This window comes from Felis catus, chromosome D1 (genome assembly GCF_018350175.1).
Source record: "Felis catus isolate Fca126 chromosome D1, F.catus_Fca126_mat1.0, whole genome shotgun sequence".
In the NCBI taxonomy this organism is placed as follows: domain Eukaryota; kingdom Metazoa; phylum Chordata; class Mammalia; order Carnivora; family Felidae; genus Felis; species Felis catus.
In genome coordinates, this window is record NC_058377.1 from 102585094 (window position 1) to 102612972 (window position 27879).

Below are 27879 nucleotides of genomic sequence, written 5' to 3' on the forward strand. Positions count from 1 at the left end.
TAATTAAATTCTTCTCTGTAGTTCTCCGTTCGGGACAGTCGCATATCCAATAAAATGACTTAAGTGGAAAAAGCGACAGCTAGATCGACCAATAAGGTGTTAAATCCCTTTTAATTGCTTACCTGCAGCAGCGCCCAATGAGAGATCTACTTCCGGGCACAGAGGCGGTGCATCCGAGACTAGGCCCAATGGCAGTCTCAATGGTGAGAGAGGCGGGGCCAGACCTACAGACGCCGAAGAGCGGCGGGCGCCGCAGGGGCCGGGAAGATGGCGGTCCTCGCACCTTTAATTGCTCTGGTGTATTCGGTGCCACGACTTTCACGATGGCTGGCCCGACCTTACTATCTCCTGTCAGCCCTGCTTTCTGCTGCATTCCTACTCGTGAGGAAGCTACCTCCTCTCTGCAGCAGTCTTCCCACGCAACGCGAAGACGGCAACCCGTGTGACTTTGACTGGGTGAGCGGACCCCGCGACCTTGACTGTCCCTGTCCCCAGCGGTTGCATGCGGGAGCCTCCAGGTTCACCTTTTTGAGGATACCTGAGGTTCCCAGCCTGTAGCGGACCTACGGATTGTTAGAATGTAGGGCCTGGACCATCATCGAGCCTAAACCACTTCATGTTTAATTAAGACGGGAAAACAGGATATCCTGCACAGCAGGCTGGCTCTTAGTGTTCTTGAGTCCTGGTTCTGTGTCAGCATTCCTGCTGGCCAAGAGCCGTACCCAAACTCTACACATTTACAGTGTTTTACAGGGCTGCCCATTATGTAAAGTCTCTTGACGAGCCAGTGAAATAAACAAGGCGGGTAGTAGTATTCACGTTTTATTGATGAAGAAATTGATCTCGGCGTGGTTAGGCGAGTTGCCAAACTAATCACTAGTGAGTCAGCTAGTGAGTGATTGCGACTTGAAACCACGGTTTTGGCCATAGCACCTGCACACTCTTATCAGCCGTTTCTTAGTCCAATTAATATTTCCAGAGTGGGCACTATCTGCTAGGCACTGCCCTGCGTCCTCCGGACGTAAAAATGAACACAGTTGTTAGGTCTGTTAAAAAGGGATTGTAAAAAAAAAAAAAAAAAAAAAAAAAATTGTAAAGAAATCTATCTCAAGCCTCTTGCTGTACTTCCTGAGTAGGAGAGGAGAGACCGCTCAGAAAAATGACTTGAAGCTCTGTGCTCTCTCTGCTGTACAACAGCAGCTGTGTTCTGAGGGAGGAGGGTCAACCTTGGGTTTTGTCTTTTTCTCAGACCCCCAAATGAGTCTTGACCTTTACCAGAACCCACTCCTTATTTTTGTCCTCCATTCCTTGTTTACTCATTCATGTTTCCTCTGTCCTTAGTGTTCCTAATTAGCTCAAGTGTACCCATGCTACTTTAGAAGATCCTATTTTTATCTAATACAGTAGTCCATCTGTCCCCCTCCCCTGTATATCTGAGGCGAGTGGGGAGTAAATATTCGTTGCAAGACCTCCAGTGGTTCCCTGAAACTCTGGATAGCATGGAGCCCTATATATATGATGGATTGTCCTATACATACATACCTTTGGTAAAGTTTAATTTACAATTTAGGTACAGTAAGAGATTAACCACAATAATGATAAACTAGGACATGTATAACAGTATAATGTAATAAAAGTTATGTCAATGTGGTCTCTCTCTCTCTCTTTCCCTCCCCTAAAGTATCTTACCATACTATACTCATCCTTCTGATGATGATATCGGATGATAAAGGGAGGTGAGATGAAGTGAGGTGAATGTCATAGTCACTGTAACATAGCATTAGGCTACTATTGACCTTCTGTTGATAAGTCAGAAAGAGGATGATGTGTTTCCTGACCGAGGTTGACCGCAGTAACTAAAACCACAGATAAGGGAGGACCACTGTATTCTATACTGATTTAACCAAAATGGGACTCAAAGATACAAGACATAAGTGGGTAGTAGTAAAGATTTTAATAAGTGTAGGGACCTTTTATAGAACTAATTTCTTTGTATACTCTCCTTTAATAATATGTAAAATACTGGAGTTTTTGTATTTTACTATTTCTCTAATAGATTTTTTTTTTTTTTTACTTAGAGTTTATAGCCAGTGTTTGTTTTCCTGGAAAACCCATGTTTTACTGATTTACCTTGGTGACTGAGAAGTTAGGGTATTAAGGTAAATAATGTTAGCAATAACAGCTAAATAAAAATAAATAACAAGAGGCACCTGAGTGGCTCATCAGTTGAGTGTGGACTCCAGCTCAGGTAGTGATCTCACGGGTTGTGAGTTCGAGCCCCACATCCGGCTCGCTGTTGTCAGCCTGTCAGTGCAGAGCTGGTGTCAGATCCTCCCCACCTTGTTCTCCCAAAAATAAATAAAATATTTCCTAAAAAAGTAAACCTCAGATTTTCAGTGACTTAACAAAAGTTTATTTCTGTTTTATTAAATAAAAGGAAAGAATCAATCATTTTGCATTTTCTGTATATATTGTCTTCCAGAGTACCCAAATAATTGCTAAGGGAATGTTGACTTCTTAATAGACAAATTTGAGCTAATAAATACAGAAGGACTGATAGAATTTAAAAATCATTTAGCAAGGATGCCTGGCTGGCTCAGTCTGTGGAGCATATGGCACCTGATCTCAGGGTTGTGAGTTCAAGCTGTATGTTGGGCATAGAGCTTACTAAAAAAATCAGTCAACCAACCAAAAAACAGGTAGCAACCCCTAATGGAATAATAAACCTAGGCAACGATCATCTGTGGATGCTAAAACCGTCTCTAAAGGGATGCAGAAGGTGGTGCTAGATACTCCACCAATGACGTATTTCTTGCAAAAGATGTGGATTTCATTGTATGCAAGCCTCTAGGTTTCATTGCCACTTTATAAAAAATACAGTGGATAGAAAATCATCATCAGAAGAACACATAGCATCAGTTTGCAAACAGCCAAATCCAGAAAGCGGGAAAGTTGACAGTTCATATGACTGTCTTTTTTTTTTTTTAAATGTTTATTTTAGAGAGAGCTCTCAAGAGTGGAGGAGGGGCGCAGGGGAGGGGTGGGGGGAGCGGGGCAGAGGATCCGAAGCAGGCTTCTGCTTGTCTGCAGTGATGGCGGCCAGCCCAGTGAGCAGCTCAAACTCGCAAACCTCAAGATCATGACCTGAGCCGAAGTGGGATGCTCAGCCAATTGGCTGAGCCACGCAGGCGCCTGGATGCGTGTTTTCAACAGATACATAGCCTAGGGTAAAAAGAAAGAATAGATAGCCTTTAGAGATAAAGGAAGGCCAGAGAAGCACATCAGCTAAGTGTACTGTGTGGACCTTCCTTGCTTGTTCCTTATTTGAACAAGCAACTGTACCAAGACAGTTTGAGGTAACTGAGATCATTTGAATAAGGACCAAGTAGTAAATGACAGTAAGGAGTTATTAATTGTGTTAGATATGACAATGCTATTTTGGTTTGTTTAAAAAAGAAAGAAAGAAAGAAAGAAAGAAAGAAAGAAAGAAAGAAAGAAAGAAAGAAAGAAAGAAAGAAAGAAAGAAAGAAAGAAAGAAAGAAAGAAAAGCAGAAGTCCTGGGGAGCCTGGCAGGCTCAGTTGGAAGAGCATGCAACTCTTGCTTTTGGGGTTGTGAGTTTAAGCCCCATGTTGGGTGTAGAGATTACTTAAAAAAAAAAAAAAAAAAACTTAAAAAAAAAGGGTTCCTTAAAAAAAAAAAAAAAAACAAGTCTTTATCTGTAAGAGATACACACTGAAGTATTTACAGATGAAATGATAATAGTTAGAATTTGCTTTAAGTTTCTCCAAAACAAGTGGGTAGCATAGGTGAAATGGCAAAAACATTGGCAAAACATTGCCAAAAAAATTGGCAAAACATTACTGTTAAATCTGAGTAGTAGGGATTTATTAAAGTATTGTAGGGGTGGAAAATTAGTTTTATTTACCTTTTTGAGGTCTTAGCTGAGACCCCTGTAATAAAAGACAGATTGAAAACAAGAGGGGAGCCCCTGGATGGCTCAAGCATCTGACTCTTGATCTCAGCTCAGGTCTTGATCTCAGGGTCATGAGTTCAAGTCTCATTTTGGGTTCTGTGCTGGGCATGCAGCCTACTTAAAAAAAAAAAGCAGTTAAAAGATAAAGTTTATTCATATGTATACCTCATGTGTACATGAAGATACCCAGGGAAAATGAATTAACTCAGAAGTGGATTGGAACTCTGGCTTATAGGGGCGCCTGGGTGGCTCGGTTGAGTGTCTAGCTTCAGCTCAGGTCATGATCTCACAGTTTGTGGGTTCAAGCCCCGCATTGGGCTCTGTGCTGCTGGCTCAGAGCCTGGAGCCTGTTTTGAATTCTGTGTCTCCCTCTCTCTCTCTGCTCCTTCCCCGCTCATGCTCTGTCTCTTTCTCTCTCTCTCTTTCAAAAATAAATAAAAACATTAAAAAATTTTCAAAAAAAAAAAGAACTCTGGCTCAACAAAGAGCAATACATTTTTGGAGAAATGACCGGACAAAGGAAAGAACTTTTAGGCTTCAAAGGGCAGCAAACTGTGGGAAGGTAAACTAATGGCAGATAAAGTCCCATTAGTTATGTTAGGTTCCTCTGGTGCTGTCTCCAGGCTGATAGGGTCTAAAATTGTCTCCCTTGATTAACTTTTGTCCTTCCTGGTAGAGAGGGTTGGAGGAACACCTTTAAAAATTTATGTCCTGCTTTTAGACACAGAGAGGGAGGGCAAGGAGCTTTTCTTTTAATTTTTTCCTATCTCTTTTTTTTTTTTTTAATTAAAAAAATTTTTTTAATGTTTATTTATTTTTGAGAGAGACAGTGTGAGCAGAGAGAGAGAGAGACACACACAGACTCTGAAACAGGCTCCAGGCTCTGAGCTGTCAGCGCAGAGCCTGATGCGGGGCTCGAACTCATGAACCATGAGATCATGACCTGAGCTGAAGTTGGATGCTTAACCAACTGAGCCACCCAGGCCCTCCATTTTTTAAAAAATGTTTTTAGTGTTTAATTTTGAGAGAGAGGGAGAGACAGAGTGCGAGTGGGGGAGGGGCAGAGAGAGAGAGGGAGACCCAGAATCTGAAGTAGGCTCCAGGCTCTAAGCTGTCAGCACAGAGCCTGATGCGGGGCTCGAACTCATGAACTGTGAGATGATGACCTGAGCTGAAGTCGGATGCTTAACCTACTGAGCCACCCAGGCGTCCCAAGGAGCTTTTCTTACATCTATTCTTAATTGCTTTTAAGTCCAAAATTATTATGCAGAATAATCAAAAGTAGCATATTTTGGGGTGGCAAATTCCACTACCTTTTAGTGTCCTCTCTACTTTTGTGTGTATTTGCAACTTTCCATAATAAAAGGTTTAAAACTAGGAACAAGCAGGCAGAACAACTAAAGGGGCAGCTGCTTTGCATTGTTGGTCTGGAACCCCAGTCCACTCTGTTGCCTTATGGTCATCCTTGCATCATCCAGCCAGCAGACAAGACAGAAGGCTGAATGCAAGGCCACATGCTTTCTTACTGCCTGGCACAGACATGGCACATCGCTTCTACTCACGCGCCACTCAGGAGTGCTGGTGCACAGTTCTACTTAGGTGCAGGTGGACAGAGAGCATCTCACTGCCAAGTACGCCCAGGAGGAAAGAGAAACTGGTTTGGAGTATACATAGCCAGTCTTTGCCATTGACCCACTTTGTTTTCAGAGAATATTCCTTACAGTCCTATCTTTGTTCTCCTGCTAGACCACGGTCCTTTTTTTTTTTAAGTTCATTTTTCCATATTTGCTAAGTCCCAATTCTAACCCAATTCCATTTGTGAAAACTCTTGCTCCTTTCTGCTCAGGATGATTTAGTAGGGTCTGTTGTATTCCCTGACCCCCACTTTACAGGTCTCTTTCTAAAGTCAATTACTTTTTGTTGGAGATTGATGCTAAAAATCCAGGACCTAAGAGGTCCCTGAATCCCAGCTGTAAATCACAGTTGATTAGCTCTGTCTGAAATAGTGATTTGGGCACCTGTGTTGTAAACAGAAAGGTCTGGAAGCCCTCTCAGACCATCTAAGCTCTAGTTGCCCTTCCTCCCATGCTTTCTCTCACATGGTCCTTGTTATTCTTCACTGTGGTCTTTACTCTTTGAAATTACCTTGTTTGTTTCTTTGTTGTGATGATTGTCTGTCTCACAGACCTTCCAGTTGAGAAAGTGAGAAAGAACTGGGAGCCCAGGATCCTGAAAAAGGGTTTCTGAAGCTCTGAGGTCTCTGCCAGCTTTCAAATTCGGTCAAAGGTGCTTGGATTATCACTATGATTGTTGAATGGGGAGGAATGATTTAACATAAGCAATCCCCCCCCCCCGCCCAAATGAAATAGCCAAATACTGTATTAATGAAATATTACAGAGAAGGTTTCCCTGGAAAAGTTTTATTCTGCTAGGGTCACGCTGAGTTGGTTATATTTTCTTAACAGTTTTTATATTTTTATTTAATTTTTTAGTTAAAAAAATTGTTTTTAATGTTTATTTATTTTTGAGATGGAGAGAGACAGCACAAACAGGGAAGGGGAAGAGAGAGAGGGAGACACAGAATCCAAAGCAGGCTCCAGGCTCTGAGCTGTCAGACCAGAGCCCGATGCAGGGGTCAGACTCATGAACCGCGAGATCATGACCTGTGAGCCGAGGTAAGCGAAGACGCTTAGCCGACTGAGCCACTAGGCACCCCAGTTTTGTTTTTTTTTAATTATTATTGACTTATTTTTGAAAGAGAGGGAGAGAGAGAGAGACAAAGAATCCCAAACAGGCTCTGAGTTGTCAGCACAGAGCCCAGTGTGGGGCTCAAACTCACGAATGGTGAGATCATGACCTGAGCCAAAGTTGGATACCTAACTGACTGAGCCACCCAGGCGCCCCTGTCTTACAGTTTTATATGGTACCAGGCTTTGTGGAACTCTTTCATACCCATTATCTCATTTAATCCTCACAGTAATAGATATTACTAGATACTGGAACAAATAGATACAGTTCCATCAAGGAAACCAAAGCTCAGAGGTTAAGTGATCTGCTGAAAGACACCAGCCAGTTTGCGGCAGGGGTGGACCCTGACTGGTGGTTTTCCCACTACATCTTAGCTGACTGCAGTTATTTCCTTTTTCCCCCCTTTGCTTTAATGTTTATTTATTTATTTTGAGCGGTGGGGAGAGGCTGAGAGAGAGAATCCCAAGCAGGACCACTGCTTGGAGCAGAGACGCCTAAGGCGGGGCTTGAACCCACGAACATTGACATCGTGACCTGAGCTGAAATCAAGAATCTGAACCAACTGATGCTCAGCCAACTGAGCCTCCCAGGCGCCCCTCCGGTTCTTTTCTGTCTTTGCTGACACCATTCCCAGAGTGGAGCTCTGCTGGGTTTTCTTCCCTTTTTGGCTCCCTTCCCCATCCACATCATCTCTGTTTATGGCATTTCCTGTCACTTTGGTTCTCTTCCAGAGAGAAGTAGAGATCCTGATGTTCCTCAGTGCCATTGTGATGATGAAAAACCGCAGATCTAGTAAGTGTAGCCTGCACCTCAGCTTCTCGAGGTTGGGACTAATGGCCTCTGGTCGTGCTTTCATTCTTATTATGCGAGGGGCATGATTTGGTGAAGGAGTCCCACATTCCGCGCCAAGGCTGAATTTGATCTTGAACTTTTATCCTCTCCCCCCTCTCCCAATCCAAAGTACCACAGGAAGAGAGACAAACGGGATATAGGAGTATGCAGCCCAGCCTGACCTGTGACATCTTTGTGTTTCAGTCACTGTGGAGCAACATATAGGCAACATCTTCATGTTCAGTAAAGTGGCCAATGCAATTCTTTTCTTCCGTCTGGATATTCGCATGGGCCTGCTTTACATCACACTTTGCATAGGTAAGGAGATTGGTTGTGGGACCCGAGTTCCGACCCCAAACAGGCTTCTCCATACCCTTCTTCTGTATGTTGTACCTCATGAACTACGTGTGTGGCTCAGGTGAGAAGAATCTATGGAAACTTTAGGAAGAGAGAAACGTGTCCGTGGTCTGTGTGTGTCCGCAAAGTGTATTCTTTGGTGCCTGAAATCTTCGAGTCGGTTTGCAAGTAAATCCCCTGCTGAAGGCCTTATATGTTTCCTCTGACATCTTTTTTCTGGTTAGTGTTCCTGATGACGTGCAAGCCCCCCCTGTATATGGGCCCTGAGTACATCAAGTACTTCAATGACAAAACCATTGATGTGAGTGCTCTTTCCTGTTTCTTGGGTCCCTCATGGGTGACCTTGTATCTGTGCTTTTTCCTCGCTAGGAGGAGTAACAGTGCTTCAGAATGGAAGTCAAGGGCCCTGCGGTTCATTACCAGAGCTAGGGAGCGGTGGGGGGAGAGGGAAAGCCAGGGGGAGGAATCAGACCTGGGAGCCCGTGTGGTCCAGCTCACTGTTTCTTCTCTGTGTGTGGCAGGAAGAGCTGGAGCGGGACAGGAGGGTCACCTGGATTGTGGAGTTCTTTGCCAATTGGTCTAATGACTGCCAGTCGTTTGCTCCTATCTATGCTGACCTCTCCCTCAAGTGAGTACCACAGAGGGTGGGGGAGGAAGGGAACTGAGGTGCTGCACTCTCCCTCTCATTGTTTTTGGCCTTGATTTTGCACATTGCAACCAAAGCCTTTTTTTTTTTTTTTAAGTTAACTCATTTATTTTGAGAGAGAAAGCATGCACACACGCAAGTAGGGGACAAGCAAGAGATGGTGGGGAGAGAGAGGGAATCCCATGCAGGCTCCGCACGGTGGCACAAAGCCCAATGGGGGGCTCGAACTCACGAACTGAGAGATCATGACCTGAGCAGAGACCAAGAGTCAGTTACTCAACCCACTGAGCGAGCCACCCAGGTGCCCCAGCTAACGGCGTTTCTCCCCCCTCCCCAAATATGTGGACTTCTTCCCTTGATCCATTCCCTTCTTTCACTATGTTAAATAATGTATTTTTCTCAGGTACAACTGTACAGGGCTAAATTTTGGGAAGGTGGACGTTGGACGCTACACTGATGTTAGTACACGGTATGTAAAGGCCTGGACAGAGGGTCTGAGCAATAAATCACTTTAAGTGACGTAGACAGATGCACTTACAGAGTACTTTCTGGGCCCTGTAGGTACAAAGTGAGCACGTCGCCCCTTACCAAGCAACTCCCTACTCTGATCCTATTCCAAGGTGGCAAGGAGGTCATGCGGCGGCCCCAGATTGACAAAAAAGGACGAGCTGTCTCTTGGACCTTCTCTGAGGTATCTGAAAGAGTGAGCGAACGGTTTGGAGAAGGGTGTGGAACAGTGGTAGGCTTTGGAGCTCCACTCTGATTCCTGGCTCTGCCACATGCCCCCTAGTTTTGAGAGAGGGCACTCGTTACCAGATTTAATTCATGAATTTATTCAGCAAATTTGTTGTGCTTCTCCCATGTGCCAGAATTGCTAGTACTGGGGAACGGTTATTAGTTACGATTCAGTCTCAAAGGCCCTCGTACCCAGTCTGTAGGCCTGGGGATCACAGGGTTTTTTCGTAGAGTACAAGTGTAGCTGTAATTCTTGGTACAGTGATGGTCACATAACAGGTACTTAACTAACTGTACAGGGTTGACTTTTCCAGTACCCAGAAAGGGAGAGTTAGGTTAGAGTTGGTTCTGTCCTCTCCTTCCTTCTCTCCTACACCGTGTTTAAATATTTCTGACTTCCTAGTAAGAACTCTCCTTTCCAACTGGAACCCTAATGTGTGCACCTCTTTTGCGCAGGAGAATGTGATCCGAGAATTCAACCTGAATGAGCTGTATCAAAGGGCCAAGAAGCTATCAAAGGCTGGAGATCACATCCCTGAGGAGCAGCCTGTGGCCCCAACCACCACGGAAGTGCCAGAGGGAGAAAGCAAGAAGGACAAATAGAATCCCTGCCTTCTCAGTGCTTCCTCACCTTTGAGGCCCTGCCACCTTTGAGGCCCTGCCCCTTCTGTAACCACAGGCCCTGCCTGAGGCCTGGGCCTCTTATTTATGTTTCCCCTTTGGCTCTGCCTCAGTCAGGCAGGGTGCTGCTTCTGATTTTAAAGAGGCTTTCAGGGAATTGACAGGCACCCTCCAGGAAGGCCTCCACTGCTGTGGCCAACTTTCACTGGAAGGAGGGAGAGATCTCTGATGATGGAGGAGGAAATGCTTGCCTTCCAAGCTTGGGTCCGAGTATCAGCTGCTGTCCACCACTCACATGTCTCCACCGTGCGGTGTTTTCATCCTTCCTCTTAGTGGACCTGCACAGTCTACCTAGATTATATTAAGCCTAACAGAAAATGCCTAGGTATGGAGTCTGCACTAGGATTTTTCCCTCAAGGACCCTTACTTCTTTAGGCATTTCTGGCTTGGTCTGTGGCCTTCATTAATAAGGCTAACTTTGTCATTGGTCCCCAGGAGAAACCTTTAACCACTGAGCTTACTCATTGGAGATAGTTTTGAATAATCCCCCTAATTTTTGGAGTTTGGGAGGAACGGGAATAGGTTTGAGACGTTCCTTTGTATGGTGGGGCTCAGGAGAAAGCCGCCCTTGGGCAGGTATGAGGTTTCACTTAGTCTCCTACCTACTCCCAACACCCAGTTGATGGTTTTCAATAATAAAGACTGGGATTTCCTTTTGATTGCGCCTTTGTGTGTTCCTAGCCTATTAGAAAGGCCTGGCAACTGCAGAGGAAGTGTGTACCTCACCTGCCTGGCATTGGTTCCCAGGACCCGGGAGAGTTGGGGAAGACTAGTTTCCGTAATCTTAGAGTCCTGACCAAGTTAGTTTGTGGGTTTTGTTTGGGATTGGTGCGCGGGTTCCCAAGGAGGAGGGGGGGGGGTGGGGGGTGGGGGGGCGTGGGGCACGCTCTTTAGCCGGATGGATAGTTACAGAAAGGCCAGTGCGAAGCCCGGCTTGTTTTCAGAGCTACCTAGTCGGCGATCCTCCCGAAGTGCGGTGGCTCCGTCAGGGGCTGCCTGTACCTTACCCCCCTCCGCGGGCAGTGGTTGTGCCCAGGGAACTTTTTCCCCTTCCCCACCCCCGACCGTAAGCAGAATGGTTGTGCCCAAGGAGCCCCCCCACCTCCGGGCTCCAGCTGGGTGGTTGCGCCCAGGGCCCCACCCCCACCCCCAGGCCGCGGGCTGAGTGGTTGTGCCCAGAGAACCCGCCTCCAGGCCACGTGTGCGCCCCGGCCACGCTTTCCGCAGCGAGGGAGGGGCTTGGTCCTGGCGGCGGGTTTTCTGGACTGTGGTTTGGGGCTAGAGCGGCTCCGGCCGGAGTCCTCGCCCCCTCGGTGCCCGAGTCTCCACCCTATTCCCCCCAGGTCGGCCCGGCTCCCGGCTCCATGGCTTCCCGCGGCAGGAAGCGGAAGGCCGAAGCGGAGGTGGTCGCGGCGGCGGAGAAGCGGGAGAAGCCGGCGGGCGACCGGAAGAGAGTGGAGGAGGCGACCGTCGTGATCGAGCATTGGTGAGGGGCCTGGAGAGGCACGGGGAGGCGGGCCAGGGCACACCAAGGCCCCGGCCTCTGAGCTTCCCCGTCTCTCCCTAGCACGAGCTGACGCGTCTACGGGCGCAACGCCGCGGCCCTGAGCCAGGCGCTGCGCCTGGACACCCCGGAGCTTCCGGTGGAAGTGAATCCTGCCAGGCCTCGGAGGGGCAGCTTCGAGGTGACGCTGCTGCGCCCGGACGGCAGCAGTGAGTGGGCACCCGGGACCAGGGGCAGGCGGGAAGCGCCGGTCTCAGACCGCCGGCACCTCGGGATGTGGGGGAGAGGCTGGTGCACGACGAAGTGACTTCGCGCTCGGTCTTTTCCCAGGTGTGGAGCTCTGGACTGGGATTAAGAAGGGGCCCCCACGCAAACTCAAGTTCCCTGAGCCTCAAGAGGTGGTGAAGGAGCTGAAGAAGTACCTCTCGTAGGGTGTTTGGAGCAGAAGTCCTCACGCTGAGGTTTGAAGGGGGCGGGAGGGGTGGATTGTGGCTATTTGCGAAGCAGCCCTCCCTCTACCCCATATCACACGGGATCTACCACTCGTAACTTCTTGCTCTCAGGATGTCCCCTTATTACTGGTAGGAAAGCTAGAAGACGGCAATAAAATTGTTTCTTATCAGTGTGCTTTTGGCTAAACTGCACGTTTCACTGTCCTTGCGCTAAGTCGTAGGATGCTGATGGTAATGTAAATGACCCTATAGAAATACAATTTGTGCCCTTGGAAGATGCGGTTGTCCTTCTCTTGATCCCGTGGGAGAACCACTGTACTGTCACTCCTGGCCCCAAGGATCTGACTGGTTTTTTATCCCTAATGCTCCTGCATGTTGTCAGGCACTGACAGCTGACTGATGAGCTGAGTGAAATGTGGCGGTAGGATGCAGTCCTTGAACCCTCCTGGGTTTGTGGGCTCCAGGGTGGGGGACACGTCTTTCTCAGGCTTTAGGATTGCCTGGGCCCCTTCTCTAACCCTTTTTTCCCTTCTCACGTTCACAGCCTTCGGTCCCTGGTGACGTTTGGAGCATTTATGACGGGACATGGCCAAATTTCAGTCATGTGCCTGAAGCCCTGGTTTCTTCCCCTCCAGAAATGATGGTTCAGTTGTGAGGCAGCCCTCTAGTAAGGCACTGAAAAGTTCTTGGATTTGGTTTGCCTAATAAAAGTTGAAACAAAGTATTTGAGTAATAACTTGATGTTATGGTATTAGATGGACAGAGCTCAGCCTTTTGTGGGATTGGCTCCCTTTCTATTTTTCATATTCTAAGGTCACCAATTATCCTGGAGCTCCTAGGCTGTCTGGCACAGCGTGTGAAATACTTGCAAAAACTATGGGAAAAAAGTAAATTTATTTTTTTTAAAAGCATGTATTTCTTTTTAACTCACTTCTTGGAAGTGATGATGGGAGTTCTATCTTTTTGGCCCCTGCAGAGGTTTGACTGGAACTTCAATAATGGATTGAATAAGCCCCACAGTAGGTACTGGAAAATGTCCTGTCACTCTTACCCAGTTGTCCCACCCCGGCACTGTTTCGAACCTTCTGAAACGCTTTGTTTCAGAGGGTGTTTTTTCTCATTTATTATTAAATTAGCAGTGACTAGAGGTCTTATGACTTAGGATACCTGGCGTTGGTTATTTATGACCTAGTAGATTTGGGGACCACACAGTGTATAGTTTGACTTGTTTATCACTAACTGGAAAATAGATTACAAAGAAATAAGATGGTTCAGGTTCATAATTCTGTACCCATGGTACTACTTCTGCTTGGCTCCCAAAGCCTGGGGAGGAGAGGAAGGGACAGACCAAGAGCTGGGAGTACACCCGCCTCTCCTGCTAAGGGGACAGGGCACGTGCTAGCCTCTACCAATACACCTTTTGCTAGTCAACATTTCCCACCCTCCCCCTGCCGCTAACCTGCGCTACCTGTTCTACGTTAGTATGTCTACCTCTGTGTCTGACTCTGAGGAAGGGTCGGGCCACACAGAAGGAATACCCGTGGGCACCAGCCTCCCCTCTGACGTCCAGTCCACAACATCAATCTCTTCCTCTTCCGAGCTGGCAGGAAGTGGGTCCAACGATCCGGAGTTGCCAAGTTCCTCCTTGCCTGCCTCTGGAGCAGGGTATAATACCTCATCCATACTTAGGGACACTTCCGGCCTAGCATCCATCCAGTTTGAACAGGGGGGTGAGAGATCCTCATAGGACCTTTGAGGAACGTCGAGAGAGTCAATGTGGAGAAGCTTCTCTCTCTGACCATCCAGTGGCTGGGAACTGGTAATTTCCAGATCCGGAGTCCAAGGGCTTCCTACTGAAAGTACCCCCTCTTCACTCACCTCAGAGGGCATGACAAGGGGGCTGAGGGACTCATCTGGCTCTTTGTTCTCAGAGGGCATGACAAGGGGGCTAAAGGGCTCTGTTGGCTCTTTGTTCTCCCCAACAGGTTCCTTTTCCAATCCTGTGAGCTCCCTGGGCCAGAGTTCCATGTCTGGCAGACACCATTCCTCCCCTTCGATCCAGTTCTTTCCTGTATCTGCCAGGTGATAATTAGGGGTCCTGCAGCCCTCGGCTCCAGGACTCCCCAGAGACCCTGTGCGGGGCTCAATGTCTGAGCCACACAGCATGAAGTCCAGGATCTCCTCCAGCTCACTGGTGGCAGCGGCACTGGTGATGCGGTACTCCTCAGCCTCGCACGGCTGCCCCAGCAGGGCTGCGTCAAACGCGTAGTGCTCTCTGCAGTCCATATCCAACCCGGGCTCCTTCCCTACCGGCTCTGGACTGGACCCAAACTCAGACTTTGCCACTGGGTGGTCTGGGGAGTGGCTAGCAGAGAGCAGGAGATCTTGTAGCCTGGAGCACACAGGGGAGTCCTGACACAGATCTACTCTGGCAGATAACATATCCTGCTGGTTCACGGAGGATGGCTGCGTCCCTGCAGGCTCTTCCGAGCATTCAGGTTCTGGGATCTGAGGGCTCTCTTGAGAGTTTTTGAGGGGAGGCTCTTGTACCACCTCCCAGCACGTCCCGTTGACAATCTTCCGAAGTTTCACCCTTCCAACCTGCCCCTCCTCTGCAGAGTCTGAGTTTGGTGCCCTGACTTCAGGACTCCGCTTCTTGTTCCCACCTGTGTTTCCAAGACCAGATGGGCTTGGGATGCTTTGGAGAGGACTAGCTCTCCCTGGCTTCTCCTTGTCTTCTGGTCCTTTATTTATACTCTTCTGCCGCCAAAGACGCCGGCCAGGGGCTGTCGGTACTGAGCTGGGTCCACTCACAGTGCTGGAAGGCTTGGGTGTACAGACATCAGGAGATGGTTTTGAGCGACTCAGTCTGATCTTTCTGGGCAACAGTCGCTCATCCACAGAGGGGTACACACCAGGCGGGGAAACTGCTGTAGGAGCAAGGGCAGAGTCGCTCTTGTTCTCTTTAGGTCCCTGACTGTGGCTTGATGGTGAAGAGCTTTTTTCTTGTGGAGTTGGGCAAGCTCTGGCCTTCCTCTTGAGCAGAAGATTGCCAGATGAGTTCTCTGCGTTCTGTTGGTTGCTTTTCTCCAGGGGCCCCTCCTCCTTTCCCAAGGACTTCAGTCTCACTAGTCCAAGAGGACAAGGAGTCTGGGTCACAGGCAGTGGAGTCCGAGGGCGGCGGGTGGATGCCACCACCCTGGCAGAGATTGGTGCAGGACTTGGAGGTTGTAAGCACTCCCGGTTCAGTCTTCGGCCCGGGGGGGCCTTCACCAACTTCCCACCCTCTAGCTGAAGGGATTCTAGCTCAGAGACACGGAGCTGACGGGCAGCAGAAAGCACATCCTGGGCTTCTTCTCGAGATACTTCCATCTCTGAGGTATACAAGAAGTCCACCAGCTTCCTGAGTGTCCTGATCTTCAAGCCCCCCAACTCGAGGACCACCTTCCGACCCTGAGCTGGCCTCTCCCGCTGCAGGCGCTCTGTGAAGAAGGGGCTGCAGGCTGACAGGATGCAGCAATGGGCTGGAACTGCCTCACCTGGAAGGAAATCCAAACACTTTTGTTATTTCCTGCAAACTGGCATGTTCACAGGCTAAGCAGAGTCTTTACTACCCAAACGTGCTGCTCCTTTCAACTTCCTTCCGTGGAAGTTGAAATAGGAGAAGTCTGTTCCTTCTGTTTGTCTGGAACCTTCTGACATTACCTAGCTAACTCACTTTTTATCCTTCAAAATCTAGTTTAGACATCACTTCTTCCAGAAAGCCTTTCCCCACCCCACTTCCAGTCTAGGTTAGCTGCTCCTGGGCACAGAGAGGTACTCTAGCTATCAGAGCACTTAGGTATCAGTGTTAGAACCATCCATCTCCTTCACTAAAGTGAAACTCTGAGGACAGAGACCATATCTATCTTGTTCGCTAAGATATACCCACCGCTTCACACAAAGGAGGGCATCAAATTTTTGACTCACAAGAATTTAAATTTTTTTACAGAAGCTGCTTGTGGTCTAACAGAATATGAGCTTTGGATGCATATAACCAGGGTTCATTTCTCTCCCGACCTCTTAGGCACTGCCTACCAGGCAGTTGTCTATCGTGAGCCACCTTCTTTATGGGCACTTCCCTGTCAATCTTAGTTGGTATCTTTCATGACTTCAGTTTCCAAAGGCTTGATGCTGACTCCCAGGTCCTACCTCTGCCTAGATACCCTTCCCAAGACACTGAACATGCCATAACCTGCATCAACCTTTCTAGAAGGGGAACTCCATTCCTCAACCCCAAAACCTCCCGTTTCTTACTTCAAAATAAGTATGCACTTTACTCCCAAGCCTGAAAGCTAGAAGTCTTTGTTCTCCTTTACTCATTGTATCTAATCAAACATATTAAATTTATTTTTATTTATTTTAAATATATTTCTGTATAGAGAGATATACATAGATCTATAGATAAATACATATATTTTAGTAATCTCCCAACATGGGGCTTGAATTTACAACCCTGAGATCATGAGTCACATGCCCTACTGACTGAGCCAGCCGGGCGCCCCCAAACATTAATTTTGTTTAAAAAGCGACTATTTCTTGAGTCCTTCTTGCATGCCATATAATGTACTAAGTAAGGGTTTTACCAGTATTCATTTATTCGATCTTCACTGAAATCCTGTGAAGCAGCTGTTCTTATAGATGAGTAAACTGTGGCATAGCTAAGTAATATGCCCACCACAATTACATGGTTAGCAAGTCACAGGGAGAGGATTTGAATCCAGGGAATTTGTCTACAGAGCCTATGCCCTTAACTGCAGCAAGTTTTGTAAATTCTTTCTGATTATAAACCATACATTTCTATTCTCAATGCCTTAGTTTAGGCCACCATTCCTTCTCTTGGATTCCAAAATAGCCCTCTATCTGGGCTCAACAACAATCCAATAATTCTTCTCATGCAGCCCAAGTGTTATTTCTAAAGCTTGGGCCTTTTACATGATCATGACCTTCTTCTGAAAACCAATGAATACATTTCCCAATGTTCTGAGGACAAGGCTTGCTTCCTTTGCATAACACTTCAGACCTTACATTGCTAATTCTCTAGCCATATCTCTGATCAATACGCTTGCAGTCTGCACTCTAGCCATAGTGAACCACTCGCAAATCCCTGGTCACATTTATGTACATGCTGTTCTCCATGCCTGGGGAAATCTTTCCTCACTTCCTTCTACTTGTTTGTCCTCCAGATCTCAGCTGAGGGGTTATTTTCTCCAAGAAAATCTCCCTAACCACTGTCCCCGAACCTCAAGTCTGGGAAGGTACCCCTCTCACGTGCTCCTCCATCATCCTTTACTTACTCCTATACTGCACAGTTACTTGGATGCACTGGTTATCCGAAGGTCTCCCCTTTACATGATTTTTGTACAAAGGGGGACTTTATCTTCATATATACCATATGCCCATGCTAGTACACTGTTCTAGTATACAACAGGCAATTGTGTTTTTTAGTATGAATTAAGGAATGAATCCCAATTCTGTGCTTACTAAGAGAACCAACAGGCAAGTCGTTTAACTCTCTAGGCCTCGATTCGCTCATCTTTAAGATTGGAACCACATAATATTTAACCTCATAAGGCTGTCTTAAGAATCAAATGAGACACTATACTGGATGTACTCTGCAAACTGTAGAGTGCTACACAATGTTGGTTGTCATAATTTTTTTTTTTTAACGTTTATTTTTGAGACAGAGAGAGACAGAGCATGAACGGGGGAGGGTCAGAGAGAGAGGGAGACACAGAATCTGAAGCAGGCTTCAGGCTCTGAGCTGTCAGCACAGAGCCCGACACGGGGCTCGAACTCACGGACCGTGAGATCATGACGTGAGCAGAAGTTGGACGCCAACCGACTGAGCCACCCAGGCATCCCTCATAATCCTTTTTTATAAATGAAGAAACTGAGTGGGACTTACTTGCCCATTTGTCACTTTGTTACTGAGTAACAAAACTAAGACTTAAAAAAAAACAAACTAAAACTCTGATTCCTAGTGTTGGGCCTTTTACATGATTCCAGGCTCTACTTCATGCTGCTCGACCATTGTAAGTGTAAAGGGAAGGAGTGGAAATTAACTATTTTTAGGTCTAACAACAAACAACAAAACCCACCAATTTTAAGATGAGAAAAGTAAAGCAGCAGCTTGACGAGAAAATGGGAAAATAAGTAATAGTATTATTTAACACTTACATTGTGCTCAATTTATGAAGAACGCCGTTCTGAGCGCTGTATGTTAACTCCATCTTCACAATCATCCTCTTACAATATTATCCATCTTTTACAGAATTTCTAGGCTTACTAAACTTTACAATTAGTTTCACAATTTAAAAGAAAAAGAGCACAGTCTCCTATTCATTCTTGAAAACAGCCAACTGTCCTCGAAACAAACAGTTCTTTACCAAATAATGTACAATACTCAAAGGTGATGATAATACCTTTTCTTGGTTTTGTGCTCTACTCCCTGGCCCTGAACTCATTTTATCTTATTCCATCGTGAGTATCCTATAGTGAGTGGCTTTTCAAGCGGGTCCCCACCAGTCTCTTACCTTCTGCCTGCAGAAGGACATCGCAGAACACACCACTCTGTTGCTGGTGATGAAGCTGCACAAAAGCCAACCGCAGAAACCGGGGATTCCTATATAGGATTTTGGAACTGGCAGGAGAGCACATGTTGGTCTCTTAACCTACGTTTTCAAAGATCGGATTCCTGTGGACGAGATAGTACATTTCAGAGGAATGGCTGCACCTAATTTGCTTTTGTCTTTGAAATGACAAGGAAATTTTGAAAGTGAGAGAGAATAGCCGTGAGTCGAGTTACCATAAGCCCAGAAATTGTGCCAAGGGTATCTCAACAAAGAATTTCATAGTGGTTACATGTAGGAGCTCAGAAGCATGTGCACATTTGAATCTTAGTTCTGTTATGTATTAGCCTAGCTGTATAATCTCAGGCAATTGACCTAACTTTTCTGAGCCTCACTTTTCTCATCTATGAAATGGTAATGATAACAGTACTTACCTGGTAGGGCTGTTTTACAGGTTAAGTGAGTCAATGCAGGTAAAATTGCTTAGTACTGTGAGTGCCTGGCACATAATAACTATCACTTCCAAAACGGTAGCTGTGGTTGGGGCACCTGGGTGGCTCAGTTGGTTAACATCTGACTCTTGATTTCGGCTCAGGTCATGATCTCATGGTTTGTGAGTTTGAGCTTCGTGTCGGGCTCTGTGCTGACAGTGCAGAGCCTGCTCGGGATTCTCTCTGCCCTGCCCCTGTTCTCTCTCTTTTTCAAAATAAACAGATAAACTAAAAAAAAAAAAAAGGTAGCTCTTACCATTATGCTTAAACCTTCTTCATTCACGTTACCACTGAGACTCAACACCAATAATGCTGACAACTCCTATTCTTCCCGAGCACCACACTTCTGAGTTCCATGGGTATAATCCCCAATTTAACACTTTTAAAGAAACAATATAGAACATAAAATTCTCTAGGAGGTTGTACACAACCTTCTTTTCTTTGAGCTCACTCTATCACACTAACCAGCAGAGGGTGCACAGTAAAGAAAAGCAGGTGCTGGACTCCGTGGGAAGGTCTCTCACAGAAAGAAATAAGGACGTTGCCACCCTTGCTTCAGCTGTTCTTGACCAAAGCGAGCCTCACGCGGCCTGGAAACTGGCAAAGGATTTGGCCGTTCGGTTTTTCAGTCTGGTTCATCACCTGGCTAACAACGGAGCAAGGATAATTAAGCATCCTTCCCTTCCCGAAACAAGCTGGCTATTCTGACTTCAGGCTCACTCCATTTCCAGCTTTTTGCACTGAAACCCCCACACTCACTGCACAGCTGGCGTTCCTTTCCTGGCATGCAGTTTTCTGTCAGGTGGCACCGACGGCTCTGAACGGTTCCCGTCAAACTATCAGGAAAGAAGGGGACGGAAAGGTGAATTCAGAAAGGGTAGGCTCCATGCCGATTTCAGCCGGAGAGCTGAAAGGGGCGGAGGATGGCAGCTCTTGCAAGGTCCCAAACATAGGCTCTGGGGAAGCTTCCCGATCCACCAAGCCCCCCGCCTGGCCCCCAGACCCGACCTGGAAGAGCTCTGCAGAAGTTGCTCTTGGCGTCCTCTTGGTGCTCGGGTCCTCTGTCCAGCCTGCCTTGCTTCCTCCCAAAGTCGAGCCTTGCGCGGGGAGGGTTAGCAGAGCGGCACAGGTGGGCCCACGGCCTGAGGGTTCCGCTCCGCGTCCAGAAGCAAGAAATCGGGGTTGGCGGGAAAAGCAGGGCTTCACAGCAGGCCCTGCAAGGCTGGGCGCCCCTCACGCTCTGGGCGCCCCGGCCCAACTCCTTTGAAGAGAGACCTCTAGGCGCAAAGGTTTCTGGGAATGGAGCGTGAGGCTCCCGGAGGCCCGAATTCAGGGCTCGCCCTCACCACCACCTCCGGCCACACGAGCTTTGCAGCCACTCCCTGGTGCCCTCGTACCGCTGCGGGCCCGGCACCCTCATGCACCGGGAGGTGGTGACAGCCAGGGCCTGAGGCCACGCGGCCAGCGCCACACACCTCGCGCTGTGGCCCTCGCGCACGGCGCGTCGCCGGGCCCGACGTCCTTCCTCCTCCCCCAGCCCGCGGGCTGACGTCTGCCTGAATACGTCATCCCCATTGGCCGAAGGCTCCTCAGGCGGCCAATCACAGGGGGAGGAGCGCTTTGGGCGGGAGGCTACGTCTCGAGGGACTCGAGGGCTGAGCCAAGATGGTCGGGCTGCAAGAGGTAGGTGGGAAGGCCCGCCCGGGAGGGTTTCTTGTGGAGGCCGTCTTGTCCCACGGCACTCGACGAAATCACAGGGAGGACAGGGTCAGGATTCCCCAGTAGGGCAGCCTCCAAGGCGGTTGAAGGACACCTCCGTCTTCCCTTTGAAGACGCTGAAGGGGCCCAGGCCCCGCTGAGGAAGGCGTCTCGGAGGAAAAAGCCTCTGGATGGCTCTCCTCGCACCTTGATCAGATCTTTCTAACCTTGATAGCTCCTTAGGCCAGGGATGTTCGGGAACAAGGCTGTTGGGCTAGTGTCTGGAATCCGGTTTCCACAGATCCCGCTCCACTATAAACTGGTGGGACCAAGGGGGTTACGGAACTTCGGGTGTGGCGGGGCCTGCAGTGGCCTTCCAGAGATGATTTAGTTAGCGCACCTCTTGACTGGCAGCAGCTGTTTTCAGGGGTGATGTAACAAATGATTTCAAGATTAAACATTTAGAGAGAATGCCAGCCCACGTTATAAATCTGGACAGCGGTTCCTCCCCACGTGTGTGTGTTAGGACCTGGGGCCTGGCTTCACTCCCACGCCCCGCGATGTCCAGCTCTAGGTGAAGACAGCTGAATCCAAAGCCATTGGTGACAGAGTGCGGCGAATTAAAACGGAGCAGCCTTCACGGAGGCCACCCGGAGACAGGACACGAAGATGCCTAAGACACGGGGAACCTGCAAAGGATCAGTGTAGAGAGGTGAGTAAAGTACGGTGCGCTCAAATACGGCTGTGAGTTCGAGCCCTGCGTGGGGCTCTGTGCGGACAGCTCGGAGCCTGGAGCCTGCTTGGGATTCTATATGTCTCTCTCTCCCTCTGCCCCTCCCCTGCTCACTCTGTCTTTCTTCATCTCTGAAAAATAAATAAACGTTAAAAAAAAATTTTTTTTAAGGATTTTGTTGGGTTTTTTTTTGTTTTTTTTTTTTTTTGGTTTTTGTATAGGATTTGAGAAGGTTGACAAATATGGGGGGATGGGGTGGATTTCCAAGTCAGGTAATATTTTCCTAGTTTGAGACCTCTGCTCTCAAGACGGAAAAAAGATCAAGGAACAGAAGACATTTTAGGTTGCAGTTATATTTTGAAGAGGAAGCAGTTCGTGAAAGGACATAAAACTTAGCAGAAGGAGGACACACAAGCAAGCAAAAAGAAGAGAAAAGAGAAGGCAGAACAATGCTTGTTTATGATATCTGTTACTGTGGAATCAAGACTTGAGTAGGTGGCTGGAGTACCAGTAGAGGTGATCCTGTGGGCTTGTAAGAAAAATATAAATATTATACCTCCTCATGAATTTATTGTTATTAGGATTAGATTAATTTTCAAGAACTGGAGAGGACTCCCTTCTTGGTTTCTGCTTTTTTAATCCAACACTATTGTAGTTAAATCTAGTGACAGTAGAATTTCTAAAGGGAATGATAAATGGCCGTCCTACTCAGGGCTTCAAAAATGACAAACTTTTGATGGTAATATGTAGCCACCAGAGGGTAGAAAGGAGTAAAAATATTTTGTCTTCTTTTGTATGGATAGCCAGGGGGGTTGTTTTGGTTTTTTTTGGAGTTGAATTTTTTTTCATTTCTTCTCCTTGGCATTTATAGTTTCAGTCTATTTTAGAAGTAGAGTCAACACAGCACAGAACTCAGCCCTATATAATAACTTTAATATTTCTTATTTGTTTTTAATATTTCTTTTTCAAACACGGTATTATTTCCTAGCTCTTCCCTAATCTTTCAACGTTTTATGGTATCTTGTTTTTCTTTGTGTGTAAGCGCTGGTGGCTTGGGTGGGGGGAGTTAAACTTTGAGAGCTGTGAAACCGAGCACACTGAATGTAATATTCCATGCGGTAAAAACAAATGAAAGAAAGAAAAAAAAAAAGAAAGAAAAAGCTCCGCAATAAAAAACAACCTTGTATCTCTAAACATATCCTCAATCCATTAACTTCTCCCCGTTTTCACTGTTACTACTATAGTCAGCTTTGTATTACTGCAACTTGACCTTCAAACTAATTTCCTTGCTTTCACCCGTACCCCCTCTTTAATCCATTTGACACATAAACAGCCAGATCTTTTCAAAATCTGAGTTAGATTATGTCATTCTGCTGTTGAAAACCTTCACAGGCTTTCCTCTACCTAGGAATAAAATCAAGGGGCACCTGGGTGGCTCAGTCAGTTAGACATCCGAATCTTGATTTTGGCACAGGTCCTGATCTCCTGGCTCATGGGATGGAGTCCCGCATTGGGCTCTGCACTGACAGTGTGGGGCCTGCTAGGGATTCTCTCCCTCCTTCCCTCTCTGCCCCTCCCCTACTTGTGTGCGTGAGCACTTTCTCTCTTTCTCAAAATAAATAAATAAACATTTTAAACAAAGAATGAAATCAAACTCCTTTCTCTAACCTGTAGAATCTTTCATATTCTTATCACTCCCTCCTCATTTCGACACACTGCTGGATTCAGCATGTTTCAGCCTCACACTTGAGGACTTTGGCATTAGTAGTTACCAATGCTCCTTTGTTCTTATGATTAGCTGCTTCTTCAGATTTCAACTTAAAGATTTCAACTTAAATGTCAAACTCTCTGAAGAGTTTGTCCCTAACATCCAGGGTAGAATAAACCACGAGTCATTATTATCAGTCTTTTTTTTTTTTTTTTTTTTAATTTTAATGTTTATTCGTTTTTGAGAGAGAGAGAGAGAGAGACAGAACATGAGCAGGGGAGAGGCAGAGACAGAGGGAGACACAGAATCTGAAGCAGGCTCCAGGCTCTGAGGTGTCATCACAGAGCCCGATGCAGGTCTTGAACTCCTGGACTGCAAGATCATGATCTGAGCTAAAGTCAGACACTTAACCAACTGAGTCACCCAGGTGCCCCTATCAGTCTGTTTTAAATCTCTGCATAGTGTTACATCTGACATTTATTAATCTTCTCTCTCCCTCCACTAGCATGTAAGCTTTCTGAGAGCAGGGAACTGGTCTACTCATTATGTTTGACATCTAGAAGGTACCTGGCTCACAGTAGGGACTAAGAATAATCCAAGTGGAACTCATCTTTTTGCTTTCGGTCACCTGACTGTAAAGAGTTTATCCCTCAGTGAGTATTGATCCTTGTGATGCTTTATTTGGAGACAGCTATTTCAGATAAATTTAAATTTTAACTTTTTCATCACTAAATTATCTTTTTTTTTTTTTTTTTTAAGTGGGCTCTCTGCCCAACGTGGGCTTGAACTCATGATCCTGAGATCAAGAGTCCCATGCTTTACTGACTGAGCCTGTCTCATGCTTTACTGACTCAGGCATCCCCTGAGTTATCTTTTTTGGTTTGTATATAACTTTATTTCAAATGTTATCTACAAATTCGTTACTATAAAATGACTTTCCCAGGATTACATAACTAGTAAGCCAAGAGACTTCACTCACTCACTCATCTGTTGCTAAATACGAGACATTAGGCTGAGCTCTGGGGTACACCATGAGCTAGAAAGATGCCATTCATGTCTTCATGGAGCTCATCTTCTGGTGAAGGAGGCAGGAAAACACACACACTAAAGGAAGGCAAAATACTTGCAAGTTTTTAGTGATGATGTGAAGGAAACAAGACCAATCCATCGCTAGAAAATCATAGAATATTCTAAAATGTGGCTCTGATCTAGGAATTAATCAACGAACATTTCTTGTGCTGGTTGTTTTCCTTTGGCAGTCATCTTTGGCTTTTGAACTTGCTATGGAGGACCAGGAATACTAGATGGAAAGAGAAGTAGAAGATGTGATAAGATAGTAAGAGAAGGTTCCTAGATAATGAGGGTTAAAGTTCGTGCATGTCTCTGTTTAATGTATTAATTTCCCAATCTAGTTGGTTTGTTTAAAGCCCATCAAACAAGTGCTGTGATGCCTGTTTGGTCTTCTAGCCATTCTGAGAGAAATCCTTTTTTGGCCACTTTAGACCAGATATGAGGGGGTGGATAATGACTAGATTGCCTGATTAGAAGGGCACATTCATGCTGAGGAGTAGAATTCCAGTTTAAATAGATAAGGAAAGGTCAGATTATGGTTACTAAGGGTGACTTTAATGTATTGAGTGAGTAAACGTGGCACCTTGAAAGCAGATGAGGAACTTGGCTTTTATCCTGACCACGGTGTAGGGTGATGGAAAGAGCATGGGCTTTGGAGTCAGATCAATGAGGGGACCACTTCTTAGCCAGACGAACTCAGGCAAGTTTCTTCAGCTTGCTGAACCTTGATTTTCCTCATTTGTGAAATGGTGGTAATACTATCTCCATGGTGGTGTTTTAGAAGTTAGAGATAATGAGTGCAAAGTGCCTTTCACATGATAGATGCTCTGTCATTGTTTGCTATTATCGGGCAATGGTGAGCCACTGAAGGTTTTGGGAGAGGGTAGATACTGGTAATAATAACTCATTCTTAGTGAGTTTATATTATATACTGTATGTTGTTTTAAGAACTTTATATGTGTTTTGATTCTCACAACAGTACTGTGAGAGATATAGTTATTATCTCCTCTTTATAGTTAAGGAAACAGAGGCTCTGAGAGATTATATAATTTGTTCAAGGTCACGTAGGAATACATTTACTTAAGTATGCTTGCAAGGAAGGAAGGTTTGAAGCCAGGCAGTCTGACTGCAGCACCTATGCTCTTAACTATTACTCTAGATTATGAAAACTTTATGAAGATTCATTTGGCAGCAGTCTACAGGCAGATTTTTCAGTAAGAGTAAAAAAGGAAATTTTCAATTCATCATTATCATTTTTCTTTAGTAACCACTGAATGACCATAAAATGCTAGTCTTTGTCAAACATGTGAAAAAAAAAAAAGTCCAATGTCTGTCCTTCATGGCCTAACAGTGTAAGAGCATATTAAGGATCATTTGCAGCTCAGAAAAAGAATACCTGTATAATCCTTTATGTGGGTTAAATGTAAAAAGAGAATGTATGAACTAGATCATCGTAAGCTTGAAGTGCACAAAGAAACTGAATTTTCTTAAAGTGAGACTTTTTCTTACACATGCTGTTATCTCCTCTAAATATATTTCTTACTGAATTCCATTTATTCTCCCCCTCAAACCCACATTATTTTGATTCGGGGACAAATGGGAAGACAGTGATTTTCTTTAACAGCCCAGTGGGATACAGCCTCCTACCAGTTGAAAGTATAGACACGAAAAACTGTTAACAAGTCCAACATCTATTTTTTTTCTCCTTAGCTATAATGCAGTTAAACCAAAACACCGAAATTGTTTACCTCAGATATTCCCTACCATCCAATCAATACATAGCGGTCCTGTTTCTAGGATTTTTCTCTCCTTCCCTTCCTGTCTTCTTTTGGGAAAATGCTTTGGGGTTGAAAGCAACAAACCAAATAGCAGCAGGCAAATCAAATCAGCTCTTATTTCCCTACCCGGAAAGGAAGGGAGAGGAAGCAAGAACCCCACCATCAAAGAGAACTGGAGCTTAGGCGTGCCATCCTAAGGAGCCCTTGTTCCTTCGGCCCCCCCTGGAGCTCTGCAGTAATTCCTCAGAGATTGTGTAGTCTCCACTTTAAATATAAATATATATATAAAACTTCCCCCTGTCTCTTTCTCTCCTCCTCTCTCTCTCCTTTTTTATTTTTTTAATTTCCTATAATAAAGTTTCCTATTGGATAAAATCAGCTCCCTGATTTATGCCTGGCTCCGATTGGAAGTTCTCAGGGGCTGACATCACTTAGGAAAGCGAGGGGGTAGGGCTGCCAGATCAGTTTGTCACCACCCAGGCTCCCTAGCCTTTGGCTGGGTGCAACTTCCATTTTAGGTGTTGGATCTGAGAGAAAAAAAAAGGAGAGAGAGAGAGAGAGAGAGAGAGAGAGAGAGAGAGAGGGAGAGAGAGGGAGAAAGAAGAGCAGGAAAGATCCTGATCCTGAAAGGAGGAAGAAGTGGCGAAAAATCAAGTACCCTGCTGGATTTGTCTTTCTCAGCACATTGACGAAGCCTTGGGTTTCTTTCTTAAAGGACTGGTTTTTAGAAGTCCACATTTGAGGTGTGTGCCTTTTTAAAAAATGTGTGTACAGACGGGTGAAGGAGGATAAGCCAAGTCGAATTTTTGTCTTACGGTAACCAGAGGGAAGTTAAAAACGAGAGCTTCTGCTGTGCTGACGGGTGACTTTTAAGCAATTGTTATTTTTTCTTTCTACTTACTTTGGGGGAATTTTGGTATTTTATTAGATTAAAAAGTAAAATATTCAAGACCCAGAAACAAACTTGTAAGCTCTCTCTAACATAGGGAGACGATTAGATCCAGAGGGGTGAGAGCAAATTTACATTTACATGTAAATTTACATTTTTGTATGTTGTTTAATTTTATGTTTTCTTCTGGTGTTCAGCTAACAAACTTCTATTTTCAGAGCCCAAACCAAAAGTTCGGTTTTTTGGCATGTTGCGTGTGGGTTGGGAAAGGAATTTGTCCGGGTTGGAAGCTAGTTATACAGATGGTTCTTCATATGTTTCAAAACTTTTTCCCCCCTTTATCATTAGATTTGTGGAAGTGGAAAGTTGTAGGGAGCTTTGCAGCTTAAATGGTGGTGTTTTTTCCCCCAGAGAGTTTGAACGGCCCAGCTCAGTTCCAGCCCTGCTGTTCCTGGGTGGATCCCTCTTTCACTTTTCCAGGTGCGGTGGGTGGGAGCCTCATTCTCCTGCGAGACGTAGCCTCCTTACTTTGCTTTATAAAAGAAAACAAATGGGTCCATGTTAACCAAATTGCCATTTCTTTCTCCCTAAGACTACATTTGATGACAAAGATTTGTAGAGGTGTTACATGTTCAGTTTGCAAGTACCATAACGTTTGGTGTATGTGCTTAAAGGGATAAGGAAATTCTAATCATGCTTTTTAACTTCACCTGAATAAAGTGGCAACACACCTGGAAATATTTGTGCCTTCTGAAAGGGCCTTGGATCAAATAAGGTGAGGTTAAGAGAAAACATTTAACGCAGACTTTAGTGTTGAGAATGCATTTGAGAAAGTACAACAGGAATAATTATTTTTTAACCCAACTGAAAGTCGTTTTTTGGAGGTCAGTTTTTGGTTTGGTTAATTTGCCATGAAATAAAAAATATGTAAGAGCCGAAGGCCCGTGACTGCTTTCATATACTTAATCGTAA

General features: G+C 45.8%; 4 protein-coding genes and 1 long non-coding RNA gene across 18 annotated transcripts in view; 3 read left to right on the plus strand and 2 right to left on the minus strand.

Annotated features, from left to right (window-relative positions):
- Positions 1-216: 216 nt before the first annotated feature.
- TMX2 (thioredoxin related transmembrane protein 2) lies at positions 217-10631 on the plus strand. 2 transcript variants are annotated; one of them, XM_003993394.5, is made up of 8 exons: positions 221-456; positions 7454-7514; positions 7758-7871; positions 8135-8211; positions 8432-8538; positions 8960-9025; positions 9118-9247; positions 9748-10631. In XM_003993394.5, exons 1-8 carry the CDS (start codon positions 268-270, stop codon positions 9892-9894), a joined length of 891 nt encoding a protein of 296 aa, XP_003993443.1. In that variant the 5' UTR covers positions 221-267; the 3' UTR covers positions 9895-10631. The 2 variants fall into 2 exon arrangements, with proteins under 2 accessions (XP_023095630.1, XP_003993443.1); XM_023239862.2 differs by lacking the exon at positions 9748-10631 and having other exon boundaries at positions 217-456; positions 8960-9014; positions 9118-9210.
- Positions 10632-11144: 513 nt separating this feature from the next.
- SELENOH (selenoprotein H) lies at positions 11145-12652 on the plus strand. Its single transcript, XM_003993396.6, has 4 exons — positions 11145-11458; positions 11540-11685; positions 11807-11937; positions 12473-12652. Exons 1-3 carry the CDS (start codon positions 11337-11339, stop codon positions 11905-11907), a joined length of 369 nt encoding a protein of 122 aa, XP_003993445.2. The 5' UTR covers positions 11145-11336; the 3' UTR covers positions 11908-11937; positions 12473-12652.
- A 153-nt stretch (positions 12653-12805) lies between these two features.
- BTBD18 (BTB domain containing 18) lies at positions 12806-21186 on the minus strand. The gene is made up of 4 exons (XM_023239859.2): positions 20039-21186; positions 19790-19866; positions 18504-18664; positions 12806-15467 (listed from the first exon to the last, which is right to left on the minus strand). The coding sequence occupies exons 3-4, from the start codon at positions 18625-18627 to the stop codon at positions 13402-13404; spliced, it is 2190 nt and encodes a 729-aa protein (XP_023095627.1). The 5' UTR covers positions 18628-18664; positions 19790-19866; positions 20039-21186; the 3' UTR covers positions 12806-13401.
- Positions 21187-21321: 135 nt separating this feature from the next.
- The window catches only part of CTNND1 (catenin delta 1), a 52439-nt gene continuing 45881 nt past the window's right edge, over positions 21322-27879 (plus strand). For 6 of the 13 annotated variants that reach the window (XM_045039317.1, XM_045039322.1, XM_045039328.1 and 3 more), the window contains exon 1: positions 26482-26761. The gene's annotated coding sequence lies outside the window, so the exon portion shown is untranslated. Of the gene's footprint in view, positions 21441-26480; positions 26762-27318; positions 27388-27879 lie in introns of those variants that run through there. The other 7 variants (XM_045039325.1, XM_045039326.1, XM_045039323.1 and 4 more) reach the window with 4 other exon arrangements.
- LOC111556685 lies at positions 24280-26421 on the minus strand. Its single transcript, XR_006586630.1, has 2 exons — positions 25989-26421; positions 24280-24469 (listed from the first exon to the last, which is right to left on the minus strand). It is a non-coding gene; the product is annotated as an uncharacterized LOC111556685 (long non-coding RNA).